Raw genomic sequence first — 25,090 nt, 5'->3', positions numbered from 1 at the left:
AAGATTATATATTAAGAAGGCCCAAATAGAATTTCATTTGCTCAACAGTTAATTAGAAGTAAGTCCAATTTTGAAGAGTCATTCGGATTACAACCATATAGAAATTTAGATTTGTACTTAAATTCAATTTTTTAGACTAAGGTCCAAAAATAGACTTTTAAAAAATTTTGACTCAATTATCTCTTAAAATTAAGATAATTAGTATGAATTAATTTTAAAAATTATGAAAAATAATATCCGTTAGGATATTTTTTATTTTTACATTTTTTAATTAAAACATTCAAGATTATCTAGTTTTTATGTTTTATAATTTAAAATAATAAAAGATAATATCCATATAAATTATACAAATCTAAAAAAAATGCATTAACCTACAAATCGAAAATAATCAAACAAGTAAAAAAAAAAAGTATATATAGGTACAGGTTTATATATATATAGGTACATTTCAATTGTACTAATACCTAGGTTTATATATATAGGTACATTTCAATTGTACGAATACCTGGGTTGGTATATATATATATATATATATATATTCGATTAGGTCCGTACCAACGAACATGGGCACTTGATCTGAACGCTTGGTTTCCGCCGCCGATCGCTCGGCCCTGCTGCTTCATTCCCCCAGTTTTAAGGGTAAATCCTCATCTTTTCACTCAATCCCCTCCTATGATATAGAATGAGCTTGGTGGAGGCGTTATGTTAGGGTTTAGCTACGGAATTTTGGGTTCCACCCAAAATTTTGGAGCTAAATCATAACATAAACGCCGACAAACCATCAATTAATTGGTACAATTGAAATGTACCCTTAAAGAATTTTTTTTCTTATTTGATTATTTTCTATTTTTTAGACCTTAGATTAATATAATTTAAATCCCACAATTAATTTTAAGATAATATTATAATATTATAATATGATAATATGCTAATATTATAATATTAAGATTTAAATATTATTAATTTTATGATAATATTAGATATTTTTTAAATTAAAAACATATGGACAATTTTTTTGGACCTTAGTCAAAAATTAAAAAATATTAAAGTATTAATCTAAGAGAGAAGAAAAAATTGGACCGGCCTCTAAATGGCTCTTTGCTCAATGTTGGCTGCTGACCCATGTACCCAAGAAAAATAAAAGGAAAACACTTAATATACCAACTCCCAAATAAAAAATAAAAAAATGTACCAACAATTATTCCGATCTTTTACTTCCCAACTTCTTACGTGACATCAACTCATTTGATATGATATGATTTATATTTTCCTTCTTTGAACACAGTGAAAAATTGAAAAGCAACAAAAACAACGAAATTAGGAGAGTCTATCTCCTTTGTGACATTCTCTTGTGCTTTGTAAAAAAGACGTCTTTATATGATATTTTATTGTACTTTGAGAAAAAGACTTGTCTATCATGGTGCATACACCCCCGATATCTCTTTTGCTTGTACATAGGATATAATAGTTCACCATCATGTAATTGAATTATATGCCTCCGTCGCATGCACAGAAACTAAAAAAAAAAAATTACACCCATTGTAAACAACATGTTTCTCACACATATTGTTTCTTATACGAATATAAGAGACATCGCCAACAAGAATCAACAAAAGAAAACATTATGGTCCTACATCGTAATTGCCATATATAGGCAAAAGGGACAAATGCAAATTTTTCCATGAACCATTTTATATATTTGGTAGGTAGAATTTCATGACTATCACATTAATTAATTAGAATTCGCTGTGCAACATCAATGCCCTATTTCACAAGTAAAATACAAACATGTTTCTTTTAATTAAGAATTTAAGATTATTTCATTTCATATTGTTGTTCAGATAGACTAGTGACCCCACTACTAAACAATTAAGGATGAACCACCGCCCAAGGCCGTGGCCAAAGGCATGATCAGTACTGACAATTTGGTTTTCAGTATTATCAACATTCTTTTTTTCACCTAATACTTTCCAAATGTTGTCCAAGGCATCTTTTGCTGCTCTGTTTTGTGCAACTTCCTTCTTAATACTATAGACGCCTCTCCCAACAAGTTGGTCATCTATGAAAGCATAAACCTCCTTGCTTTTATTCCATAAGTCAACAAACCTAAGTCTGAGATTGTTCTTTTGACAAAGTTCATGGAGCTCTGCAGCTGGATGTCTCTTTATTGTCTCCGGAGTTATTATAGGCTCTAACAAACGCTTAAACACCTTGAAAAACACAATACAAAAATTCTCATTAATTTGTCAAAATTTTAAATACAACAATAACAAAGTATATATGCAATATAATCTAAAATGGTAAAAAGAGATCATCTAAGTTAACTCGTATTTGAGCATTCGAGTTGTTCTTTCACTATTTAAATTATGAACCCATTTTTCTCTTTTTTTTTGGAGAATGCATACCTTCCACACAGTGTCTAGTGAGCAGTTACTGTCCATATAAACAGCACCTATTGCGGATTCAACAATATCTGCAAGGTTCTTGGGGGGTTCTATGAGACCATTGGAATGTAGTGGAAAGTCCACTATCTCTCGGCCGAACTCTTGTACCTACATGCAAGGAATTAAATTTTGGATTTCAAGAATTTAAAAATATGAAAATTTCAAAAAAAAATTTTGATTTCGTTGGAAATTTACACTAAAACAATTGAAATTTCAAAACCTAAAAAAAAATGAAAATTTTTGGAATTTAATTTCATGTCTGCATGTACAATTATTAATCCCAACCAAATTATCAATAAGCTACAAATCCTAATTAAAAAAAAACAATTATTTCCTTTTTTTAAAAAAGAATTATTAATCATGTACATGAGAGGTCAATGATCAACTTTTGGAACCAAAGCTGCAGTTTTTTATTAGAAAAAAAAAATAAAAGAGGATAATAACAAAACCCACATAGTAGTTATCAAAATAATATTCATCATCATCATCAAGGATTGAAAACATTAATTGTCACCAACTTACTTGTTCGTCAAGCTTAGGCTTCTTGTGGCGCAAATAAGAGTACAACCCGTGTTTGAGCGCCACACGTGCCAGCTTCTCGGTGTCCACGTTGGCGGCACGGAGCCGAGTCAGCTGTCCCGGATTCAAGTCCGGGTACAGCCAGTACTGCTCCGTGCTGATCAAGACATTGAGCACCGAGTCGCCAACGAACTCCAACCGTTCGAACGATCTTACTTCGTTCCCGGGCACGACGGAAGAATGGGTGAACGCATCTTCTAATAGCGCCTTGTTCTTGAACTCGTAGCCCAGAATCTTCTCCACCTCGTCGAGACTCGGCTGAGTCGACTTGGTCAAGGAGCTTTGTTCTGACTCGTTCATACGAAGAACAAGGGCTTGATGATCTTCTGCAGCGGCTAATATTTCTACTCCCCCCAAGTCTCCCATGGTGAATATATATATGCAAGTCAGCTAGAGAAGAGAAGTCTCTGGTAGATGAAACTGCAGTGCAGACCAGGTGTACGTATATATATGTGTATATCTGTGGGCTCGGTCATTGATGACGTAATCCAATATTATTGCGAAAATCAATTTAAGAAAATTGGGCAATATAATTTGGCGATATATAGCGACCTAATTGTATGTTTGTAATTTTTGGAAATGGTGAAAATCAGTGAAGAAATGGTTGCTGACGAACGGCAGAAGAGGAAATCTGACTTTTGACTCGTACGTATTGAAAAAATCGATAGCTTTAATTTTTGGCATAAATTCAATTTAGATACATAACTATATAAATTATTTTAACGGGGTCCATGAATTTAAAATATTTCAAATATACATTCGATCTATTATCTAAATTCAAAAGTGAATTTTTGTCCATTAATTCATTGAGATTAGTTAAATGACAGCTTGGTTTTTGCTGATCAAAATTACTTGGCGACGTAGTGCTATCTTAGCAAACATTTCCCGCCAAATGAGCGACACGGGCCCACAATTTAATAATAATAGAGAGAGAGAGAGAGTTTGTGGGCCCGTGTCAGGAGTTAGGTGGACCTGTGTCGCTCATTTCCCGCCAAATGAGTGACACATGTCCACCTAACCCCTGACACGAGTCCACAAACTCATTATCTCTTTCTCGCTCGTTGAACACAAGTGGGGGATTTATATTTGAATTTGGGAGAAAACGTGATGTTTTTTGGAGACTAAATGGTCAGGAGAGCGTTTGACGAGCTGGAAAGAGGTGATAGGTGTGTGGGCCCGTGTCAAGTGGACATGTGTTGCTCATTTAACGAAAATGTATGCTGAGTTGGTGCCATGTCGCCAATTAATCCCTGTTAGCAAAAGCCAAACTGACATTTAACTGATCTGTCAATAAATTGATGGACGAAATTTCATTTTTCAATTTACATAATAAATCAGGTGTATATTTGAAATATTTGAAAGTTCGTGGACCCCGTTGAAATAACATATATAGTATATTATATGTCTAAATTGAATTTATGCCTTAATTTTTTTATTTTATTTTTATTTTTGTAGATTAGATATATATCTTTTAAGAGAGATGGTGTATATAACTACTTAAGGCGTGCTTGTAATCAATAAAAAGAAAATCTTAAGGCGTGCTTAATATCTTAAAATGTAAGTTTTTTGTGAGTTAAAAAGATCATTTTAGGGTGTTGGCCAAAAAAAAAAAAGATGATTTTAGGGTGGAGTATTTGAATTTGAGTTCTCTTTTTAGCAAATAATTGAAAATGCATGGCTACCTACTAATTTAGTAATATGTCGTAATCTTATATATAATCAGTGGGTGCAAAAGTTATTTATCTCCTACCGTATACAAATGTATAATCACATTAATTTGCATTTGTTTAAGGTATAAAAGTGTTTTCAATTCTAATAAAAGAGAGGGTTAGCGCGGATCTTACATTATGAAACAAAATCTTGTATGGATTTACCAAGAATTTAACCACCATGACACTTTTTATAATAATATAGTTAAGATTCGTGATCAAATATCTTTTAGGTCAAAAGTACGACATTTTTTTTTTCAAAAGAGTTAATTAGGCTAAGATACATGATCTGATAATGAAAAGTTACATTAAAATATAATCAATATGTGGTTCATCAATGGTAAGTTCTTTATCTAATTTGTTTACGATAAATTCGGAGCTTAAAAAACACTTAGGTTTAAGTAGACATAGCAATGAGTAGTGTTTTATGTAAAAAAAAAAGGCTTAATTATTCAAACACAATCCATTAAACTAACAGGTAAAAAAATGTCAAAACAATAATTTTGAGACATTATCCTCAAAGGAGTAGTAGACTAATAGTGCTCTCTTGGAAGTATAAAAATTTCACTAGTATCATGCATCTTTGATAGCATGCTTCCCATGCCCAAAAAAAGAAAGATAGCATGGTTATGGGCTTATGGACAGGGGCGGTCCGACGATGGGAGGCAGAGGGTCGGGTTTAAAAAATGCCTCCTTCAGTGTAAGAGACTTTGGGTTTTGAGTAGGTGAATCACGTTAAACTGTTTTTAGTCACCAAACGTGAACCATGAGTTGGAATAATTGTGCAGGCGTATTGCCAAGTTGTCTAAACTCTAAAGTAATTAAGAAAACTCATAATTCCGCTGACTTTTATGGATTTGGGATCTGGCTTCAGATTCCATACCATGCCAGCTAGTCAGCTTTTGACCCATTCTAGGAGCAGAGTCTAAACCACAAATAATAACGAGTAATATTAAGGATACAACATTTTTATATAGTAAATTATATTTTAATATTAAATAAAATTTTTTTTTTCTATAAAGACTAATAAGTTTTAAAATTATATTTCATTTTAGTCACAAATCTCAATTCACTTGATGATGTCATGTACTTTAGTGCATTAAAAAATACCAATTTGTCCATTTTTTTTTTCATTACTTATTGACGTCAAATTATGACATTATCCTTAATTTAGTTTAGGGTTTATAAATGACGTGAAGATATATAAATGAGGTTTAGAGTTTAAAAATAAAATTTATGATTTAAAATTAGGGTTTTGAAGCTTATGACTTAAAGTTTAGGTCTTGAAAATTATGAAAAAATGCATTGATTAAAATATAATTGTGAAAAGTTTTATTGATTTATCTATAATTAATTATTTTTTATATCAATCACTTCCCTAATAAAACTATAAAAGTGCGACACACACCTTTCTAATGACAGTCGGCAAGGACCATTTGGTCAATAACCAGCATGGCATGGTATATATTGTGGCCCAAGAAATCGAATGCTGCGAGGTGACACTGTTGTTGCATGCGGTGCATAATATTGGCCGCAAGTTTATGCAGCATAAATTAATGAAATGGAAAATTTTTAGAAATGGCAAATGACATACTTCTAATTTGCAAACTCATAATCATCATGATTCATGTTGCTTTTGGCAAAAGAATATACATTTTCGAACAGAACACATTCTTGGAAATCAAAGAAGTCATCATTATGGATAATAAGTCGGCTACATTGTCTGCACGAGTTGTGTTGGAGCCAGTAAGCAAGATTTCCTAGCCCCAATTATTTTCAAAGACTTGGCACACAATGCAAAGACCAAACCCCAAAGAACAACAATGAACAAGCAAAAGAAGACTTCATTTAATACCACCATGATATGCTTCTTCTGCTTTCTTTGATGTCCCTATCTAGAACAAATCACCTGAGTTTGGAATAAAATTAATTTTCTCACATGAGAATGGATAGCTATCTGTATATGACAAATTAAGATGGTTTTCTTCTTAACCTTAACAAGATGAAAACTCCACAATCCCATCACACTCGTTGCCACTTGCAACTAAAGCCTAAATTCCGGAGGGAAAGATTCTAAAGTAACTTTTTACCTCTTCATTTGATACACTAATGATATACACCTTTTACAAATGACTCAATTACATGCATGTACAATGTCTGATGTCTTAGATTCGGTATTTTTACAACAAAAGAAACTTCCTAAACATAAGCAACATTCTAACACCCTGCCAGATTCTACCTTCCTGACATTAGATTGACAAGAGCCTGATTTTCGTAGAAGGATCCGACATCCCAATCCTCCGTTGAGGATGAAAGTGTCATTAACGCAACCACAATAGATCGCATACTGGGACGCAGTTCTTTATTCTCATGCGTGCATGCTTTGGCCAGTTGGGCCACCTGTACCAGAAAACCACCATTACTATTTTAAAACTGATATCAAGAGAGATTATAATGTGCTTTTCTCTAAGAACTTATTTTACCTTGCGGACTGAGTCAAGTGGATAGTTGTCTCCAAGCCTAGGGTCAACCAATTTTGGGAGGTCTTCTTTAGGATCGGGCTGGTTAAGGACATCCTCAAACTGTAAAAAGTACAATTAACAATAAAAATATGCTCATGTGCCTTTCCAGAGGTTATGTGTAATGCCAGATAGAAACCCAACATAAACTTGATAAAAGCTAAATTGGCTTATTTAAGTAGAGAGATGGCAAGAAAATCAACCAAAGCAACAAGGCCCCTTGATTCAGCACCAGAACCATCTGCCCTCACAACAGCTTCCTTGGCAGAGATCAGTTCATAAAGGACAACTCCAAAAGCATATACATCTACTTTGGGAGAAACCTCGCCATATTGAGCATATCTGCATGCAGGCATGGTAGAAGTCAATGCACATTACACAGAATGTAACATAGTTTTTCCTTTTTTCCCCAATTAGGTAAGGAGTTTATTACAACAGTTGACACTAACGGAAAACTCATCAAATATACCCACTTTCAAGAAAAACAAAAAGGGCTGGAAGAACGAAGCATTCCCAGTATTCCAAAAGGATCAATATTCCCAGATATAAACAGAATAGATATCCCAGCACCTAAGAACCCATACACCATTGAGGGCCTCTTGTACTTCTGAAAGCAACGGGCAGGGGCAAACTAGCAATTTCTAATGGCATTCGACATACTAGCATGCCCAGGGAATTACTCTACATATTAATCATTTTTTTGTTTGGACTGAAACTCGGGACATTTATCTAAAGTTAGAAATTTCTACTATAAAATGCACAATATCAAGGCCCCTTCAGCCATCAGCTTATTGGCCAGGGGATGATGGCTAGAAAATAGTCAATTAGAATAGCCACAAGCTTATAATAGGTCCTTCCAGAAGATTCCATACCCCCAAAGTGGATCAAAGGCAATATGTTATTGCTAAAAATTTGCTAGTCAGGTAACAGATAAAGTGATAAAAAAAAAAATTAAAATAAAAAATATCTTACTCCGGCGGCATGTATCCAAATGTTCCCACAAGACGTGTGGGGAGTGATGTACTTCCAACTTCAGTCAGTTTAGTTAATCCAAAATCTGCAACCTGCAATAAAAAAGAGAAAATTTCAGTGCAACTATGTGAACAAACTTTCAAAGGTCCATAAAGGCAATAGAGGCACTAAAGTAACCTTTGCATGGAAGTTCTTGTCTATCAATATATTGGCTGATTTTATATCGCGATGGATATAAACAGGAACAGTATGCTCATGAATGTATTCAAGACCTCTAGCTGACTCTAGGGCAATCTGCACTCTATTAGACCATGGTAGCGGGTCCCCCCCTGGATTAAATTAAACAGTATTATTACCATTCTCTCCTGCATACGAAACAGCAATTAAATCCTCATCATGCACCGTCTAACCTGAACCACGCAGATGCTGGCTTAAGTTGCCATTCTCAATGTATTCATAGACTACGAAAAGAGAGCCCTCAACACAATAACCAATCAAGCGCACCTGCATTGATTGTCTAGAGGATTAGAAATAATCACATATCTTAGAGATTAGTTAGGCAATGGCAACAAACAGCTATTACTTTATTACTAGTATAACCTCACAACTAGTTTTCAATAGACAGCTAACTCATAATAAATTCTTCCAAGGGAAAATTTATTCAAAATACTAATTATATAAACTAAAAATCAGATTTAAGGTACCTGGACGATGTAACACTATGCTAACAGATAGGAGAGCATTTTTTAAATTTGTCAAAGAATAGACATATACAAAAGCTCTTCTAGTTGATTCCAGAAGTTCTTTCAGAAAATATGCTAAGATAAAATATATTTGAATATATTTACCAACAAAAAGAAAACAACAACTACTTCATAATGATGCAAGATTCATATACAATTTCAATGCTTTGAAAGATTTCATTACCAGATTCAAGTGATGTACACGTGTCAAAACATTTAATTCAGCGAGAAATTCTTTTGTTGCTTGCATATCCATCTTCTTGATTGCAGCTTTCTGCATAGACAGAGTTATAGAGGTGGGACTTCTTGAAGAAGAAATAAACAGCGAGAAGATATATAGTACAAGCAAATTCAGAGCAAAGTAGAATAGGTGTTAATATAGTTTCATAATCCCCTAGTTCATGAAATTGTAGTAGGAATGTAAACGGAAGCACTTTATCTTTAACTAGGTGCTTAATTCTCTTCAACTAGAAAATTCCGAGCATAGTAGAGTATAATCCAGGAATAAGTTTTAGGTTTCAGCTATGTCTTTTATGATGTAGTTCTGGTCTTGGACCTTATATGTTTTGATAAGTATATTCTCAAAAACATGCTAGTTATTTGATTATATATCTAAGTTTTCACCATCCAACCAAATGAAAAAAAAAAAAAAAAAAAAAAAAAAACCCTTATTCAGCCTTCCTCCCCCCCCTCCCCTCCCCTCAGAATTTCCTTACTTGAGAAACTTTTCTTGTAAAGCCATGTATGATACTTGAAAATATTAAAGGAAACAAACCTCGCCTCTCAGCTCTGCATAGTAAACAGCCCCGAAACCACCTTGCCCAATCTTATTAGCCAAACTGAAATTATCAGTAGCCCTGGCAAGTTCTTCGTATGAAAACTCCACTGATTTGTCCACGGTAATGCCTGTTATGCCTCGAGCAGCACCAGCACCGTTTGATTCTGAAGGTTTATCTGGGGTAATCCCAAGGGCTAGGCCAAGAAGGGAAAATCGATGCAGTCATGTCAAATATCCATTTGATGCCACACTCTTGGAGAGTATAAGAGCAAGAACAAGTAACATAAAATGAATTTGTTCCAATATGTGCAAGAAAGGGTGGAAAACATAGGGCAGTTACGTGGGATATTTTCAGTAACAGTTCTTGTAAATAAAACACACCAAAAGAATTTCCCAGGGATGGTTCAATGGGATTTCCAAGAGCAAATTATCACCAAACTTGATTGAAATATGGGTCAGTGTTACTGATACTAGACAGAGTAAAGTTGCTAATTTGTTCAAGAAACATGATCCACTAACATTTAGAAAAGCAGCAGTCTTGTTACAGTAAAACTCTTCCACAAAAGGGAAAAAAGAGGAGGTAGAAGAAGTAATATTAACCTAAATATAATACCCACTGTTGTTTGGAAAGGAAGGCGAAAGGTAACATTAAAGAGAATAAATGAATGTTAAATGAGAAGGATGACATTATAAAGTGCAGGGCTTAGTCAGCTATCTGACTGGTGTTTCTGTGAAGAGTCAAAGTTAAAAGCAACTTGAATCCAAAAAATCTATGAAGAACTCTTTCATTCATTAGAAAAAAGAAAGAGGGAGAGGAGTAATTAACATACAACGCCCATTTTGAGAAAACTGATCTTCAGATGGTACTAAGAGCAATTTTGTGTCCTCCTTCTTCTTCCGGTAAAATCCAAAATATATACAACCAGCCAATAACAGCACTGCAGCAACTGCTGCCACGGATATGCCAGCAATGACTCCAACTGCTAGCCCTGCTTATACAAAAGCAAAATATGAGCTCAAAGTAGCATTGGGTTTCTACTAAACCCTCACACATTGGCTTCTGAACACCAAACCAACTTTTGGAGAAGGAAATACCACCTGAGCTGCAAAAGGGACAAAAAGAAATAGAACTCATAAATATTACAACATTAGAAGACTCAAAATTGGAAGCAAGATGTAATATTAGTTCAGCTAATATGAGGGTTGAGGTAGTAGAAGCTACCTTGACTTCAAAGGCAAATAGCTTCCATTTGCATCTGCAATATAAGAAAAGAAACAAGAACTTAGGTGAGGAAAGTTTATACTTTATCCCAATGGATCCAGAACCACAAGAAAGGCATTACACCACCCAGCACTCTATTAAACATTATCCCTTTTAGTCATGACAGAGAGTAACAAACTTAAGATTAACAATTAAAGATGCCTCTTTGAAATGACAATGAATCTATTATCTGGCCAACAAAAATAGGCATACCCAGTACCCCGAAAAACATGGTGAAATTCCCACCATCTTTCTTAAGTTCATCCTAAATTTGTTCCTATTGGATTTTCAATTTCACTACTGACATTTTCTTTCCCATAAATTTGTGCCTATCACTTCCTAGAATGTGACACTTCTAATTCAATCATATAAAACCTTTCCTTTTCTGATGGCACCATCCGGCTCTAGTCATTAATATTGCACCATGGATTAATTTAACAAACAATGATAGGCAACCATTATTCAAATCCAAAACAATAAAATGCTCTTTATTTTTTCAAATCTGCAAATTCAGTTAGATACTTCACAATTCACATGTATGCATCAAAATTCAACAATTCAAAACATAAGAAACATTCCCATCAGGAACAAAAACTCACACCTTTGCCCGGAATATACACAAAACCACTCCCTTGGCTAAAATTCACACTCGGGTTATAATTCTGCAGCAAAGTCTGATCCAGATTCTCGTTCTCCGCAATCGAAGCCAAAGTGTCCCCCGGCCTAAGTGGGTACGTGATGAACAACCCGTAATCCTTGGAAACCGAGCTATCCCCACACGAACAATTCACCGACACATTCAATTTGGTATTCGTATCCGGTATATTACTTGAGCCATAAATATTGAACCATTCCATGGCCTGGACCGTCGTCAAGTTGGCATAGTACTGAGTCGCAATCTTCTCGTACGTGTTCCCGGTAACGACTTCGTACTCGAACATTTGGCCGAGAAAGTCACCGTTTACGCATTCACATGAGAAAGGAACATTGATCCTGATACCAGATTGAACACTGTCTTTGTTGGCCACCGTTTCTTTGTTGTAGCTGGCGATGATCGTATCGGTTGACTCCATAACCGTCCCGATGAATGAGAGATTCGTGCCCTCCCATACGAAGTAAGAAGCCAAAGCTAAATCGCAGCTTCTGCTACACTGGGATTTCGCTGTGAAACATAGCGAGATTAGCACAATGAACCCTAACCCAATTCGAAATTTCATCTGGTCGATCTATATCGGACCCCAAATATCACAGAAAACCCAAATTCGAGAACTGGGCTTTTGGTTTCAGATTCAAATTGAACAGGAACGGAGAGGAGAGAAATGCTTCTTGGGTTTTTGGACCGTTGACTGATTCTTTGATTATTGATTATTTCTGCGCTGGGTTTTGAATTTTGATTGGAATAGCTGCTGAGTCTGATTAGACAGATGAATTTAAACTAATTAATAAATTGAAATAATGAGGGTTTCATTGTCGTACAGTCGTACTTGGCGTCTTCGACTGGCTAACAGTAAAGTGAAAAACCTTCCCGCGGTTTTGAGTTAGATTTTTGTTGGGGGAGAGTGACTGAGTCAGCGACTCGGGGAACACTACGCGCGAGTTTACAGCGACGGCCGGTCCAGTAAGAGCCGCCTACGACATTTTGGTACACGTCGTATGTGGAAGAGTTCTCAAGAACATTGTCGTATAATAATTTTCTTTTCTTATTTTTTTATAAAAAAAACTTGTACTATTGATTACAGATAACCAGGGATGTTTTCCTTTCATGAAGGGATGAATATACATATTTATTGTCTAATGTTTGGCATCCCACACACACTTCAAACTTGGCTCTCAATGTATATAATTTTACAAAGTTCACTATAATTGTATATAATGGTACATAGAATAGTATCTTTTCAATTTTTTTATTGATGAAGTAAATTTTTGGTTGAATTTGTGTTCCTATTATCTCTAATGTATATAATCGGGCTAACGACTATTTGTTCTAATAGATGATATCAAATCCCCTTTTATCACAATAAGTCTTGAATTCAAATATCTTGAATAACAATATATTGATAAAAAATAAAAAAATATTATTATATATTCGACAGTTACAATCATTTTTGTTCAAATTTTGACAGTTTGACCTAATAAATTAGTAAGAAAATATATCCCAATTGCACAATTTTCACTTACATAGTATGTACATAAATTTTAGGTAAAAGATTGTGCACCTTATAGTGAACCATAGAAGGTACTTTGTGACAAGTGAGGTCAATTTTGGTGCACAATGCTGGCCACAACTAACCCATCTATTATGCCCCAACAAATTGGGCTCGAGATGACAGGGGTGGCCCAAACGTAAATAGGCCTTGTGGGACCATCGCGGGCCTTGACTGGACAATGATACAAATTTTCAATCAAGCCAACTGGGCCCAATATGCTGCTTATTGCAATAGCTTGTTATTAGGTAACCTGTCGATACAATTGGTTCTTATCTGTTCCAGCCACTAATGGCACATAGATTGTTGGTGATGCACTGGTTGCCATTAATGGCACAAAACACATGTAAGATTCTGATAGAAATCATAGAACATATAAGGAGTACCTTTATTTTATAGAAAATAAATATATGGTTCAACCTTTTTTACCATTGACATATAGAAAAAAAAAAAAAAAAAATCATGGACCCAACTCAATATTTATAGGATTTATAGAATCATAGAATGGTTGACAATATATTGTAAGTAGCAACTAGCTATCTAACAAGCCCTCAACGTGAGCTAAAATCACGTACTTGAGAAATTGAAAAAGGTGGTGGAGGTGGGTTGACCAAATGTGGTATCCACAACATTCATATTGGAAGAAATTAAGTCCAAAGTATTAGTATTATTATTATAAGGGAGGGAGAAGTCAAGCCACTCAAGTGAGTTTTGGACAATCAGCACACAAATTGTAAATGATGCCTTTTAAGGCTTTAAGGTCTCTTTGATTTGATGCCATACCCAATTAACCTTATAGACAACTTTATGACTATAGATGAGTAGAGAATAGAAATGCAAGGATACTTGTTAGTTTGGTGGGTTACATAAAAATGGTAAGAAGGTCAAGTTTGATGCCACATTGGGAAGTCAAGGGGCTCAATAGCGAATAGCATTAGAATTCAAGGCCCAAATCACTGTTTGTCACCCTTCACTGTCATATCGATCATCACCTCTTCTTACAAAGCTTCCACTACTCATGATTTTGAATTGCTCAACTGGCTCGATCAAGTTCATTAATTAATTCTTCGTTTTAATATGAACTGGGGTGAAGCTCATTAAGGCTGTGGTTGTGAGAACAATATTGGTGGGGTTGGTGAGAGCCTGTCGACTGCGAGTGGTGGCGATGGTGGAATTGAATTTTAATTTTTAAGTGATTATATTTATATATATTAATGAAGTTTTGTTACTCCATTTAGGAGGTTCATGAAAATTAATTATAAATGATATTATTCTTAATTATTTTTATAGTCTCAAACATATATATTATCGTACAATAAATTAATCAGAATATAGTTACATATTCATACATGATTCTATCAAATATAGTTCTAATAGTCATAGTGAATTTGCAGGCAATATAGAAGTTTTCCAGAAATTGTTATGTTAATATTGTGTTTCTGAATGGTTTGCTTGACTTTTTTATGAGAATTCTTTGACGGCAAAACCCGGAAGGGGGTTCTGGAGCTTAATTAATTTGTTTTATTTTACACATCAATGAATTCAATGACCCATTTGATGGTGATTAAGAATTCAGCATGCATTGAAAATGACAAGTGACACAAACCGAAGATAGTGATTTTGTTTTCTTAAAATAAAGAAAAGAAAAAAATTTTTTTTTTCTCTTAAAGAAGAAAAACTAATGATTTGAAAGTCAATTATATGAGAGAGAGGGAGAGAGTATTGAATTGAATAATTTTTCAGAGAGCAGGTAGCATCGTGCAAATTTAAACGGCCAAGATTGAGTAAGTAATTTAAAGGCCAGGCATCATCAATGCATGTGATCATCATCACATTAATACACATGCATTAATGGATGTCGCAGGCATTACCATGTACATATATGCATGCATGTCTGTATTTATGTAATGAGATAAATATTAAATAGAGGGCTGCTATTTGCACACATTTTTTTTTCTTTTTGCATACTCTTTCTAAAAAAAAAACTCACGGAAAAAAACTTTATACCCCATCCATTTTTCTTTTTGCACACCCTTCCTAAACAGAAAAAAAAAACACACACACAAGCACACACCCATCCCCGACCACCTCCCTCCCCACTTCTCCTCTCTCCGGCACACACCCATCGCCAAGAAGCCTACAGCCACCGGCGACCACCCCACCCCTCCCTGCCCTTCTCTCCTCTCTCCCTTTCTCTCTCTTGCTCTCTCATTCCCTACTCCCACTCTCTCTTCTTTTTCTTCCCCCTACCCCGACCACCTCCCTCCCACCCCCACCCCCACCCTAACCCGACCCACCCCCTCTCTCCTGCCCACTCCACAACTTCTTCTCCAGCTAGCTCACCATCGCCAGAGAGAAGAAAATAAAAAAATAAAAAATTGCAACGGGTTCGGCGGACCAGTGCCGAACCCGGTGGTTTCGTTCAGTAGGTACCCACCGAACAATCCTATTCTATTTGGCGGGTACCTGTCGAACGAAATCACCGGGTTCGGCACTGGTCCGCAGAACCCGCTGCAATTTTTATTTTTATTTTTTTTTTATATTTTGGACCTTTGGCTGTTTGCTTGGGTGAGAGAGAGAGAGAGAGAGAGAGAGATGGGAAGAATGTGGTGGTGGCTGTTTGGGAAGAAGAAGAAGAGGAAGGGAGGGCTCGGGGGGAGGTGGTTGGGGTGGGGGGAAGAAGAAGAAGAGAAAAGGTGGGGGTGGGCTTCGACGGTGAAGAAGAAAAAAAAACGGTGAAGAAGAAAAAAAAAAAAAGAAGAGATGAAGATGAGAATGAGAAATAGGGTGTGTAGGGGGGGGGGGAGGGGGAGATGGGAATGAGGTGTGTACGGGGGGGATGAGGTGTGTGGGTGAGGGGAGGGCCAAATGGTCTTTTTTTCTTGAGTTTTTTTTTTTTTTTCAAAAAGGGTGTGCAAAAAGAAAAAAAAAAGTGTGCAAATAGCAGCCCTCATTAAATATTAATTCACCATGGTGTACGTGGGGGCATGATTGGAATATTATTGACTTATTATATTAGTGTGCTCTGAGAAATATGGCTGAAAATACACACGTAAACTCTAAACTATATGTTAATTTTGTTAAGAGTAATGTGGAATAATGTCCCACATCGAAAAATTAGAGTTTAACATATGTGCTTATAAGGTCTTGGGCCTCTCTATCCATTGCCAATTGATTTTGGATTGGATGCTCTAATTCTATTATAGTATCAGAGCTTGATTATCTGTGTGTAAGACCCAACGGCCACACGTGCTCCCACGTCATCCAACATAATTTGTCCACGCCTTAGGCTTATAAAATCTTAGATCCTTCAACCATTGCTAATTAATTTTGAGTTGAATACTCTAATATTATCAAATCCATCTCTAGCTTATAACTAAGTCGGTGTTAATAATCTATTAGTAGGGCTATGAACACAACTTTGAAAGTGAATATTTATGTGGGCTGAACGCGGAAAATATGTGCTACCACACACCTATATTTATATATGGTTAGGTTTGGATTTTGGAAAGAAAGAGAATCACTTAATTCACCTCAATGCCGTACAAAACGGAAAAGTCATCCCTTGACCTCTATGGCTCTATCAGTCGTCTGTTATTAAGCTTCCACGATGAATTAATATCGTAATATATATTTATTTTTATTTTCCCACTTCCCATAAATGTATATATTGCTTATATATAATTCATAAAGTATCCCTAGTTATGATGAATTCTTAGATTTGCCTCTTTATTGTTAGGTGTTGATCGATCTATCTTTAATGTATTTAAAGATTTCTTCAACTTAATATTCATAAATAATCATGCATGCCATTTTTGTGCAGGTCAATTTTGTCTATATATATGTTAATTGTTTGACTCATTCTTGATTATTGAATCTGCTTCAAATAAACCCCTTAATTGCTAGTTTTTTTTTTTGAGAATAAAGCATATCATTGTATTAAAACAGCCAAAAAGGCAGAGAGAATACAAAATATGAGCCCAAAGGCTTACAAGAAAACAAAAACCCACAAAAGTGGAGCAGAAAATCCCACAGAAATTCGAAGATCTCATAACATCGGCATCGAGCAGATACTATAGTCATCAAACGGAGCCAGAGAGGCACCGTAGGAATTAGCGAACTAGTCGCGTTTGGATTCACGATCCTACCAACATCTCTAAGTCGAGGCTGACAATAGCGCAAAGTGGTGGATGTGGCAATAGTAACTGGTGGAAATATGACCGGTACCGGTGAAAATAATGACTCCCTAACACCTTGTGATGAGCGCCAGAGAAAACCTGAAAGCATCAAAACACAAAACAAACCAAAACAAACAAAATCTGAAAAACTCTCACGAAGAGAGGTGAAGAAACTCTCACAAGGAGAGATGAAAACGCTCTCACTTATTGGGATGAGAGTATCCCAAATGACAAAAATAAAAACACAAAAAAAGGAAAAGAAAAACAAAGGAGAGAAGGGCGAGGGGAGGAGCAGTCTGTGAGAACACAAGGGCCGCCCCTCCCCCATGGAGAGGTTGAGGGGAGGAGAGAGTTTTTTCTTTTGGGATGGCGGCTAGGGTTTTTTCGATTGCTTAGAATTTGAATTCCCCTTAATTGCTAGTTTGAACAGTATAACATATGGAACCAGAATTGTGGGGCTAGTAGAGGAGGAATATCATACTTAAATAATAATAATAATAATAATAATAAGTACCAAAACAAAAAGAATTTGATGTGAAAAGTATGAACTTTTTGCTGCCCGTGCAAAAAGTTTATATATAGTTTTGTTTATTATGAATTAATTACGATTATTCTTTAAGCAAAATTCTGTCACTTTTTCACTTTTATATAACAAAAATATATTGTGTACCATTCAAAGTTGCATCATTTGGGACATGAATATTCCACAAAGTTGAAAAGTGACCCACTTATGATGACTTATATCGTTAAATGTATATATAATTGGCTGATTAATTTGGTTGTTTGGATTAAACACAATGAAATATAAAAAAGGTTAATGTCTTTGGCTTGACTAAAATCTTTCTTCGAGAAGCATTGTATTGGGGGTTTATTCAAATTGCCCAAAATTACAACCCACACGGCCACACCTTGTCTCTTTAATTATTGAAGAAAAATTAAAATTTTAAATTAGATGAGAGACAGGGATTCCAATCCTCTTTACCACTGAGTTACAAATTTCTACGTTGAATAACAAAAGTGTATTTGATTATATTGTCATTGAAACTATTTGTCTCATTTCTTGTAAAAATGAAATTTACATTAATCATCTAAGTAAGTTCTATCTTTGCAAAAGATGTAGTTTTAGTATGTGAACTGTCAATAGCATTATGAAGTTGTATAGGTTTGGATTTTCTCCTTAATTTATTCATATAGGTTTGGATTTTCTACTTCTTTTTACTTGATTTTAATGATACAATAAATTTGTAGTACTTTTTAGGTGTGAATGAGGTAACATAACTTGTTAAATTCATATTACAAAAATTATAATTAAAACAAGTAGAGAATTCAAATACTACTCGTTCACATTTATAATAAAAAGTAAAAGTTTTTTTGTTTTGTTTGAGAAACACTAAAAAGTTAAAGTTTAAGAAATTTAAGCAAAAATTAGTCAGAGTAAACATTATGAAACAATCCGTACACATGCATGCCTCATATTTTGTTCCTTAGACAAATTAATCAAAGGAGTCGGCATTAGACCATTGACTTTTCTATGACTATAATGCCCCTCGCCGGGCATAGACCCGAAGTATTTCTAGAGAGAGAGAGTACTAATGAGTAAAGAGATGTGAATTGTGAAGTATTAAATTGGTAAATTCGTTAGCTCCAATGTGAAAATGTGCAGTAGGTATTTTGGTCTTTTAAAGAGTTTGAAAGACGCAGCAAACCCCTCTGACCCCTCCCAAGATTTCACATACGAGTTTGTGTATGGCTCCTCCTATGCGTCGCTATCGTCATTGAATTGTGACCCCACCACCGACCCCCGCGACCGCCATTGTAGCCCACAGCTGATCTGATCCCATAATTGTCAATATATCACCAGTGGATCCATCACTAATGGACGGTAGTGGTTTCTGTGATCCAATTATGTGTATTTTGGTGCTCAAATCCTATACATGCCAATACACACACACACATGTACACCAAATCTCAGATTGATGTACTTATATAATTTGCACATGAAACATTAGTATAAAATGGACCAACCATATATATAATAACCAGCTGGCTAGCTAGGTAGGCAATATATATTGAGCTAAATAGGGTGTACCTTTTCATCTACTAGCTAGCTAGCTGCATATATCAACTCTCACGAAGAGATCGAGAGCCAGTCATTTGTTAAAAATTAGAACATGAATCGCTTTCAGGTGTGCCTCCTTTTTGTTCTTGTCCTCTTGTTTGCTCCAAGGTTTATTCATGCCACACGATTCACAAGCTTTCCCAGCCCTTCATCTGCAACAAGCCAACAAGGCTTTCGGCCCAAAGTGAGTGCTCCTTCTACCAGTCATCAAGCCAAGGACTTGGACTCAGAGAAGCGAAAGGTTCCCACAGGATCCAACCCCTTACACAACAAGCGATGATCGGACGATCCATCTTTCAAGTTTTTGCTCAAGACGCAATTAAGTTCAGATCGTATGTGCTAGCTCGTTAGCTGATCACCATATATACATATCTACAAGTTGGAGATCGAACTTCTAGATATATATGTATATATATACCAGATGATCATGATCATAGTCCTTGAATTACGAAGCTCCGAGAGATGTTGTACAGAAGGTGATTGTGAAGAGATATCCATTTGATGAAAACCCATGTAAGACCACTTAGATTTCCATATATAATTGACTGTTGTATATTTTCTTGCTGCAGGCTTTGTATTTAATTTATTATGACCGCTATATACCACATTATACAGAGATTTATATGTTAAATTTCCATTTGTTTTGCTTGTTTTAGGTTGATCGATCATGCTATGTATATGTACCATATACTAGCCTCTATACATAATCTTAGATTAATTTTTGGGAGCTTAATTGGATGCATATATATGAATTATGAATGAAGCAATATATATTGGTTTCATCGCAAAATAAGGAATCAAATTTTCATTTTATTTCATCTAGTAGATATATATTCTTGGGTTTTCTTTGGTAATTGCATATCTTCACCCAAACAAAAATAGGGATTTCATAAAGCTAGCTGAATGTTACCATTGGGAATTGAGCAAAATTCGAACAGCTAGCTGGTGCACAGAATACAAGATGATCATGATATTGCTAGATGTATTGAAGTTTCATCTGCAGGGGTAGTTACTTAATTTTAGTTGAATGAGGCTGAGTTGCTTAATTATGATCATTGTGATCAGATCATAGAAGCTAGGCATTAAGTGAGGGACAATGACCAGTACTTGTGTCTTTTTTTTTGTGGCCAAGTGACCAGTACTTGTTAATAAGGTACATATATAATTAAACTGGGCTAGCTGGTCAGCTAAATGAGTGCCTGCTGGCTGCTGCTTGTGCTTTTTAGACCCCAAATTTGAATGCAGAGTATAAATACCCATTTACTTCATACAACCACCACCATGCAATCAAGCCTAGCTTTACACAAGGCAAGGGAATATATGTTGACTACTGTTAGCTAGCTAGGGTCAGGAGTCAGGACCACATGAACCACAATACATCTCCATAATTCAACCGCATGAAATAATATTAATTGCAGCTAGCTGTGTCAAGTTGTACCTTATTTTGAATCTGATATATATATATATATGCATGTTTTAATTTTCTTTGAACCTGAGAGGGGTAATGAATTAAATTATAATTTATAATTTATTATGTGCCAAGGTATAACCATGAAAGCAGAGATCTTGCTAGTACTCATCTGTGGAATTAATTGTAGAGGAAATGATATGAACTATAGAGCTTGGTGTAGCCGTGTAGGTGTGGGTGTGGCTTAATGTGGATCGAGGTGGGTGTGGTCCACAGTATGTAAGTGCACCAACTGGGTATGCACTATGCAGACCACCACCAGCATTAGCCTTTATATATGTACTGTGTGTGCGCGTGTAAAATTTGCACTTATAATTTTAGTTGAACAAATTATTACGTGGTTGAAAAAATAAAAATATATTTTAGACCAACGTATATAATATGATCGATATCAAGTCAATGGGACCAACTATCTGCCTTACCCCACGCACCAACCAATTACCAAGCTAGGCATGTTGATCAAATAACCGGCTCAGACCGGCCGGTTGGACTTAATTTAAATGAAATGGAAAACGTACGTACGTGATGACCAAACCCTAATTAACTGGGTTACAGGTGAGTACTTCGATCAAGCTCGATATATAAACATATGCATGTGTCATGTATGATGTATGATGTATGTAAAGAAAAAGAAAAGTGTATGCATAAACATGTTGAGAATCAAATTTGTTCTCCTATGACTGTGAGACTCTTAGAAGATAATTGATTGTTTAAGCTTATATTTGCGCGTTTCAGATTAGTGTTGTGTTATTGGGTTAAATGTCTTAATTTTACCGAAAAAATAAAAAGTAAGAGCGAGTGAAAGCGGATTGGAAAAATATACACAACCAAGTGTTCACTTTCAGGTTTCATTCAATTGATTAGATGATGAAAAAACCAGCAATCCAATCTTTTTGATTTGGCGTAGTGAACTGTAACTGCACGTGATCGAAAAGGTTGGAAGATTTGGCCAAAAAATGTGATAGCCCTATAGATTTGTTCCCATGGTTAGATCGAAAATCAAAGTTGTAAATATATAAGGATAGTTTAACTCAACAGTTTAGATAAAATATGGGGTTATTTGTGAAAATATATTTATTTGGATTGGCGTAAAATGAAAATACGATCTAAACTTTATCAGACTCGAGTCAATAGTCTAAACAATATATATTGATCTCCTTAAGGTTTCTTTGATAAGATTCTTCGCAAATAACAATCATTTTTTTGTTGAGACAATGACGATCGAGCGAGTGTGGAATATTTCTACTGTTTAGTTACACAATAATAAAACAAAAGAAACTTCACCTCCAAGCAAGAAAGAGGATTTGCTTATGTGCTTGCTGTGCAGTGCAAGAAGAAGAATGCTCTATCTTGTCAATAGATATGGTTAGAGAAAAATAATAAATAAACATTGTAATCTATCCAATGTTAGCCGCTATAATTGACGTACTGTTCTTGTTTTGATGTTTAACGTACAATCAAATAAATCTCTTATTATTATGTCCATGGCCATCAACTTATAGTCCAGAAACTCCATAGCTCATGTAGGCCATAATTAAGAATTTAAGACCCCAAATATTTCCAAGGGTGTTGACAAATTAAAGAGCTTTTATCATTATCCTTAATTTTTATTCTCTTTCATTCTTTGGGTTTTCTGAAGACGTGCATGCAGTTGGGTCAATATTTTCCTTTTCCCCTTCAAATCATAAAGGAACTAGTAGCCTAATACCATTAAACCATCAATCTTTAAGTGGTGTTTGTTCTTGGCAATATATACTAATAAAATAGCCTGATAAGGCACAAAACCATTTCCCTACAAATATATATGCCATCCCAAATGAAATTTTACAAAGAAATGAGAGAAACACCTCTTTACAAGTAAGGCCTCAAACATTTTCCTTTTCAATTCTTACAAACCATTCAAGATATGATTCTTACTCTCCTAATTATAAATCACCCTTAACAAGTTCATGTTTATTTATATGGGTAAAAGGTTATATGACAACAACATAAAATTTTATTTACACACCTCCAATAAGAGTTCGATTTTCATCATAGATTTCATCTTCAAAAGAAATGACCTTATAAACTTGATTTTTTTATTTTATTAAGGTTACAAACTTGAATACTTGAGTGACAAGGAAAGCTTGGAACTATATATACAATTATAGACGGCAGCACAAAATAAAAAATCAGTATGACACATTCACATACCTGAATAAGGGTAAGCAATCTGGTCACTAGTCAGCCACGCAGACCAAGCCTACACTTTTTAGTTACTTTTATTTTATAGAGGGAAAGAATTCAAAGAAATTTAAGAAATGAGTTTTCTTGCGGGAAGATTAGCCGGGAAAGAGGCAGCATATTTTTTCCAGGAATCCAAACAGGCGGTGGGCCGTCTTGTAGAATCCCAGAAAGGCCCAGCCCACAAGAAGCTCAAGTCCCCGTCATCGCCTTCTTCAGCTTCTTCCTTGGCGATTGAGCAGGAAGCCCAAGCCGACGTGCTTCCCGAGGTGCTCAGGCACTCTTTGCCCTCTAAGCTCTTCCACCAGCCCTCTGAAACGCCGTCGTCTTTCGACACAGCATCCAAATGGGTTCTTCAGTCTGATTCCAAGAATGGCTTTCATGTATCTTCTGAGGCTCTCAACCCTCTCAGGGCTTACCTCTCCCTGCCCCAGGTCACTTTTGGCCCCAGAAGGTACTTTTTAGTTTTCCTTTTACCTTCTTGATTGCTCAATTTTGGGTTTGGTTGGTTGGTTGCTGGGAAAATGTGGGTAATTGGAGATTCTAGGACTCTTTTGGTGGATATGGCTTTGTGGGTATGTTAGGGGGTGCTCAAAGTTGTTTTCACTTTTTGTGGTTTTGCAAAATTTGGCTATGTGGGTATGTTAGGGAATGCTCAACGTTGCTTTAATTTATTGTACTTTTGCAAAATTTTGAAGCTTTATGATGCATTATGTGGAAATTGAATACCAATACTGTCTGGGAGAAATGAATATGAAGGAGCTAATCAGTATATAGTGAGCTAAAATTAAGATGGATTTCAATTTGCTTTGGTGCATTGCTCCAGTTTTTATAATATGTTACAATACTGAATGCAGGTGGCAACTGCCCGAATCAGAGAGCTCGGTGTCAGCCTCAACGGCGAATGAATTGCGTCGAGACAGGCATACCCCCATTAACCCTGAAAAGTTGAAGGCTGCAGCTGAAGGGCTTACACACAGTAGGTCCAATGAATTATGAATCTCTCAAAATTACTTGTTTTTCTATGTTTAAAGTCCTAATGCAGTGCTTTTCTGCTTCTCTGTAGTTGGAAAGGCATTTGCTTTTGCAACTGCAGTAGTATTTGGTGGCGCCACCTTGGCATTCGGACTGGCTATCTCAAAATTACAGTTGGAGAGTGTAAGTACAAATATGTTATGCTTAGGAAAATAAAATTAAGTTGAATATATTAGGTTGTATGCATTCTTCTAGAAAGAGACTATCTCCTGCTGACTGGCCTTTGAGTTTGATCACTATTTGATGAAAATTTTACATTGATACATTCAGTATGATTTACATTAACAGAGTGATGATGTCCGAACCAAAGGGAGAGACCTTGTTGAGCCGAAACTGGAGATGATTCGGGAGCAACTGGTTCCCTTAAAAGCTTGGGTATGTCGGGTTGCCTTTTGTTTTTCCTGCATAAATTTTAACTTGCCCATGAATTAACTTAGAGCTTTTAAATTCAGGTTGAAGATATGTCAAGGAAATGGCACTTCGAAAAGGAAGAAGATATAAAAGAGAAGTCTATCATAAAGGAGCTTTCTAAAATTTGGGGTGCCTAGACATCCAATTGATATTAGTGTTACTTATCTTTTGGTTTTGATCCATGTAAATATTTAATAGGGGTGTTGTTGATGGCTGTGGCTATGAAGTTTGAAGGGAAAGTTATGAGAATAATTCTGTACGAGTAGATGGCCTTCCTGGGGGCCATGAGGTTGTTGTATAAGTGATATAAGTTGTTTTTATATTTAATATTTTGAGAAGGGTCATGTAAACTGCTTTATGTGTTATAAACTTATAATAAGATGACTAAAATTTCTTTGGTCCTTTTTTGAGAAGCCCTTTAGTTGTACTCAAAGTCATACTTTCAAA

General features: G+C 35.5%; 3 protein-coding genes across 3 annotated transcripts; 1 reads left to right on the top strand and 2 right to left on the bottom strand.

Moving 5' to 3' along the window:
• Positions 1-1,767: 1,767 nt before the first annotated feature.
• Positions 1,768-3,418, bottom strand: LOC147288108 (RNAse II-like 1). Its single transcript, XM_086242267.1, has 3 exons — positions 2,967-3,418; positions 2,406-2,552; positions 1,768-2,210 (listed from the first exon to the last, which is right to left on the bottom strand). The coding sequence occupies exons 1-3, from the start codon at positions 3,387-3,389 to the stop codon at positions 1,821-1,823; spliced, it is 960 nt and encodes a 319-aa protein (XP_086098393.1). The 5' UTR covers positions 3,390-3,418; the 3' UTR covers positions 1,768-1,820.
• A 2,914-nt stretch (positions 3,419-6,332) lies between these two features.
• On the bottom strand, positions 6,333-12,458 carry LOC147288107 (lysM domain receptor-like kinase 3). Its single transcript, XM_086239745.1, has 12 exons — positions 11,607-12,458; positions 10,967-11,000; positions 10,843-10,847; positions 10,575-10,736; positions 9,742-9,938; positions 9,151-9,240; positions 8,634-8,727; positions 8,401-8,552; positions 8,224-8,315; positions 7,455-7,593; positions 7,216-7,314; positions 6,333-7,132 (listed from the first exon to the last, which is right to left on the bottom strand). The coding sequence occupies exons 1-12, from the start codon at positions 12,220-12,222 to the stop codon at positions 6,968-6,970; spliced, it is 1,845 nt and encodes a 614-aa protein (XP_086095871.1). The 5' UTR covers positions 12,223-12,458; the 3' UTR covers positions 6,333-6,967.
• Positions 12,459-23,163: 10,705 nt separating this feature from the next.
• On the top strand, positions 23,164-25,056 carry LOC147288106 (coiled-coil protein). The gene is made up of 5 exons (XM_086241313.1): positions 23,164-23,651; positions 24,055-24,176; positions 24,264-24,355; positions 24,521-24,607; positions 24,685-25,056. The coding sequence occupies exons 1-5, from the start codon at positions 23,275-23,277 to the stop codon at positions 24,778-24,780; spliced, it is 774 nt and encodes a 257-aa protein (XP_086097439.1). The 5' UTR covers positions 23,164-23,274; the 3' UTR covers positions 24,781-25,056.
• Positions 25,057-25,090: the final 34 nt, after the last annotated feature.

This window comes from Dryas octopetala, chromosome 4 (assembly GCF_963921425.1).
Source record: "Dryas octopetala chromosome 4, drDryOcto1.1, whole genome shotgun sequence".
NCBI lineage: Eukaryota > Viridiplantae > Streptophyta > Magnoliopsida > Rosales > Rosaceae > Dryas > Dryas octopetala.
This window is presented reverse-complemented; position numbering and strand designations above follow the sequence as displayed.

Coding starts and splice junctions, on each gene's coding strand:
- LOC147288108 (XM_086242267.1), bottom strand. CDS start 3,389: ATGGGAGACTTGGGGGGAGTAGAAATATTAGCCGCTGCAGAAGATCAT. Junction 2,553..2,966: donor AGCCTAAGCTTGACGAACAA/GTAAGTTGGTGA, acceptor CCTTGCATGTAG/GTACAAGAGTTCGGCCGAGA. Junction 2,211..2,405: donor CACTAGACACTGTGTGGAAG/GTATGCATTCTC, acceptor GTGTTTTTCAAG/GTGTTTAAGCGTTTGTTAGA.
- LOC147288107 (XM_086239745.1), bottom strand. CDS start 12,222: ATGAAATTTCGAATTGGGTTAGGGTTCATTGTGCTAATCTCGCTATGT. Junction 9,939..10,574: donor GTTTTCTCAAAATGGGCGTT/GTATGTTAATTA, acceptor TTCTTGGCCTAG/CCCTTGGGATTACCCCAGAT. Junction 8,553..8,633: donor CCAGCATCTGCGTGGTTCAG/GTTAGACGGTGC, acceptor AATTTAATCCAG/GGGGGGACCCGCTACCATGG.
- LOC147288106 (XM_086241313.1), top strand. CDS start 23,275: ATGAGTTTTCTTGCGGGAAGATTAGCCGGGAAAGAGGCAGCATATTTT. Junction 23,652..24,054: donor GTCACTTTTGGCCCCAGAAG/GTACTTTTTAGT, acceptor TACTGAATGCAG/GTGGCAACTGCCCGAATCAG. Junction 24,356..24,520: donor CAAAATTACAGTTGGAGAGT/GTAAGTACAAAT, acceptor TTACATTAACAG/AGTGATGATGTCCGAACCAA.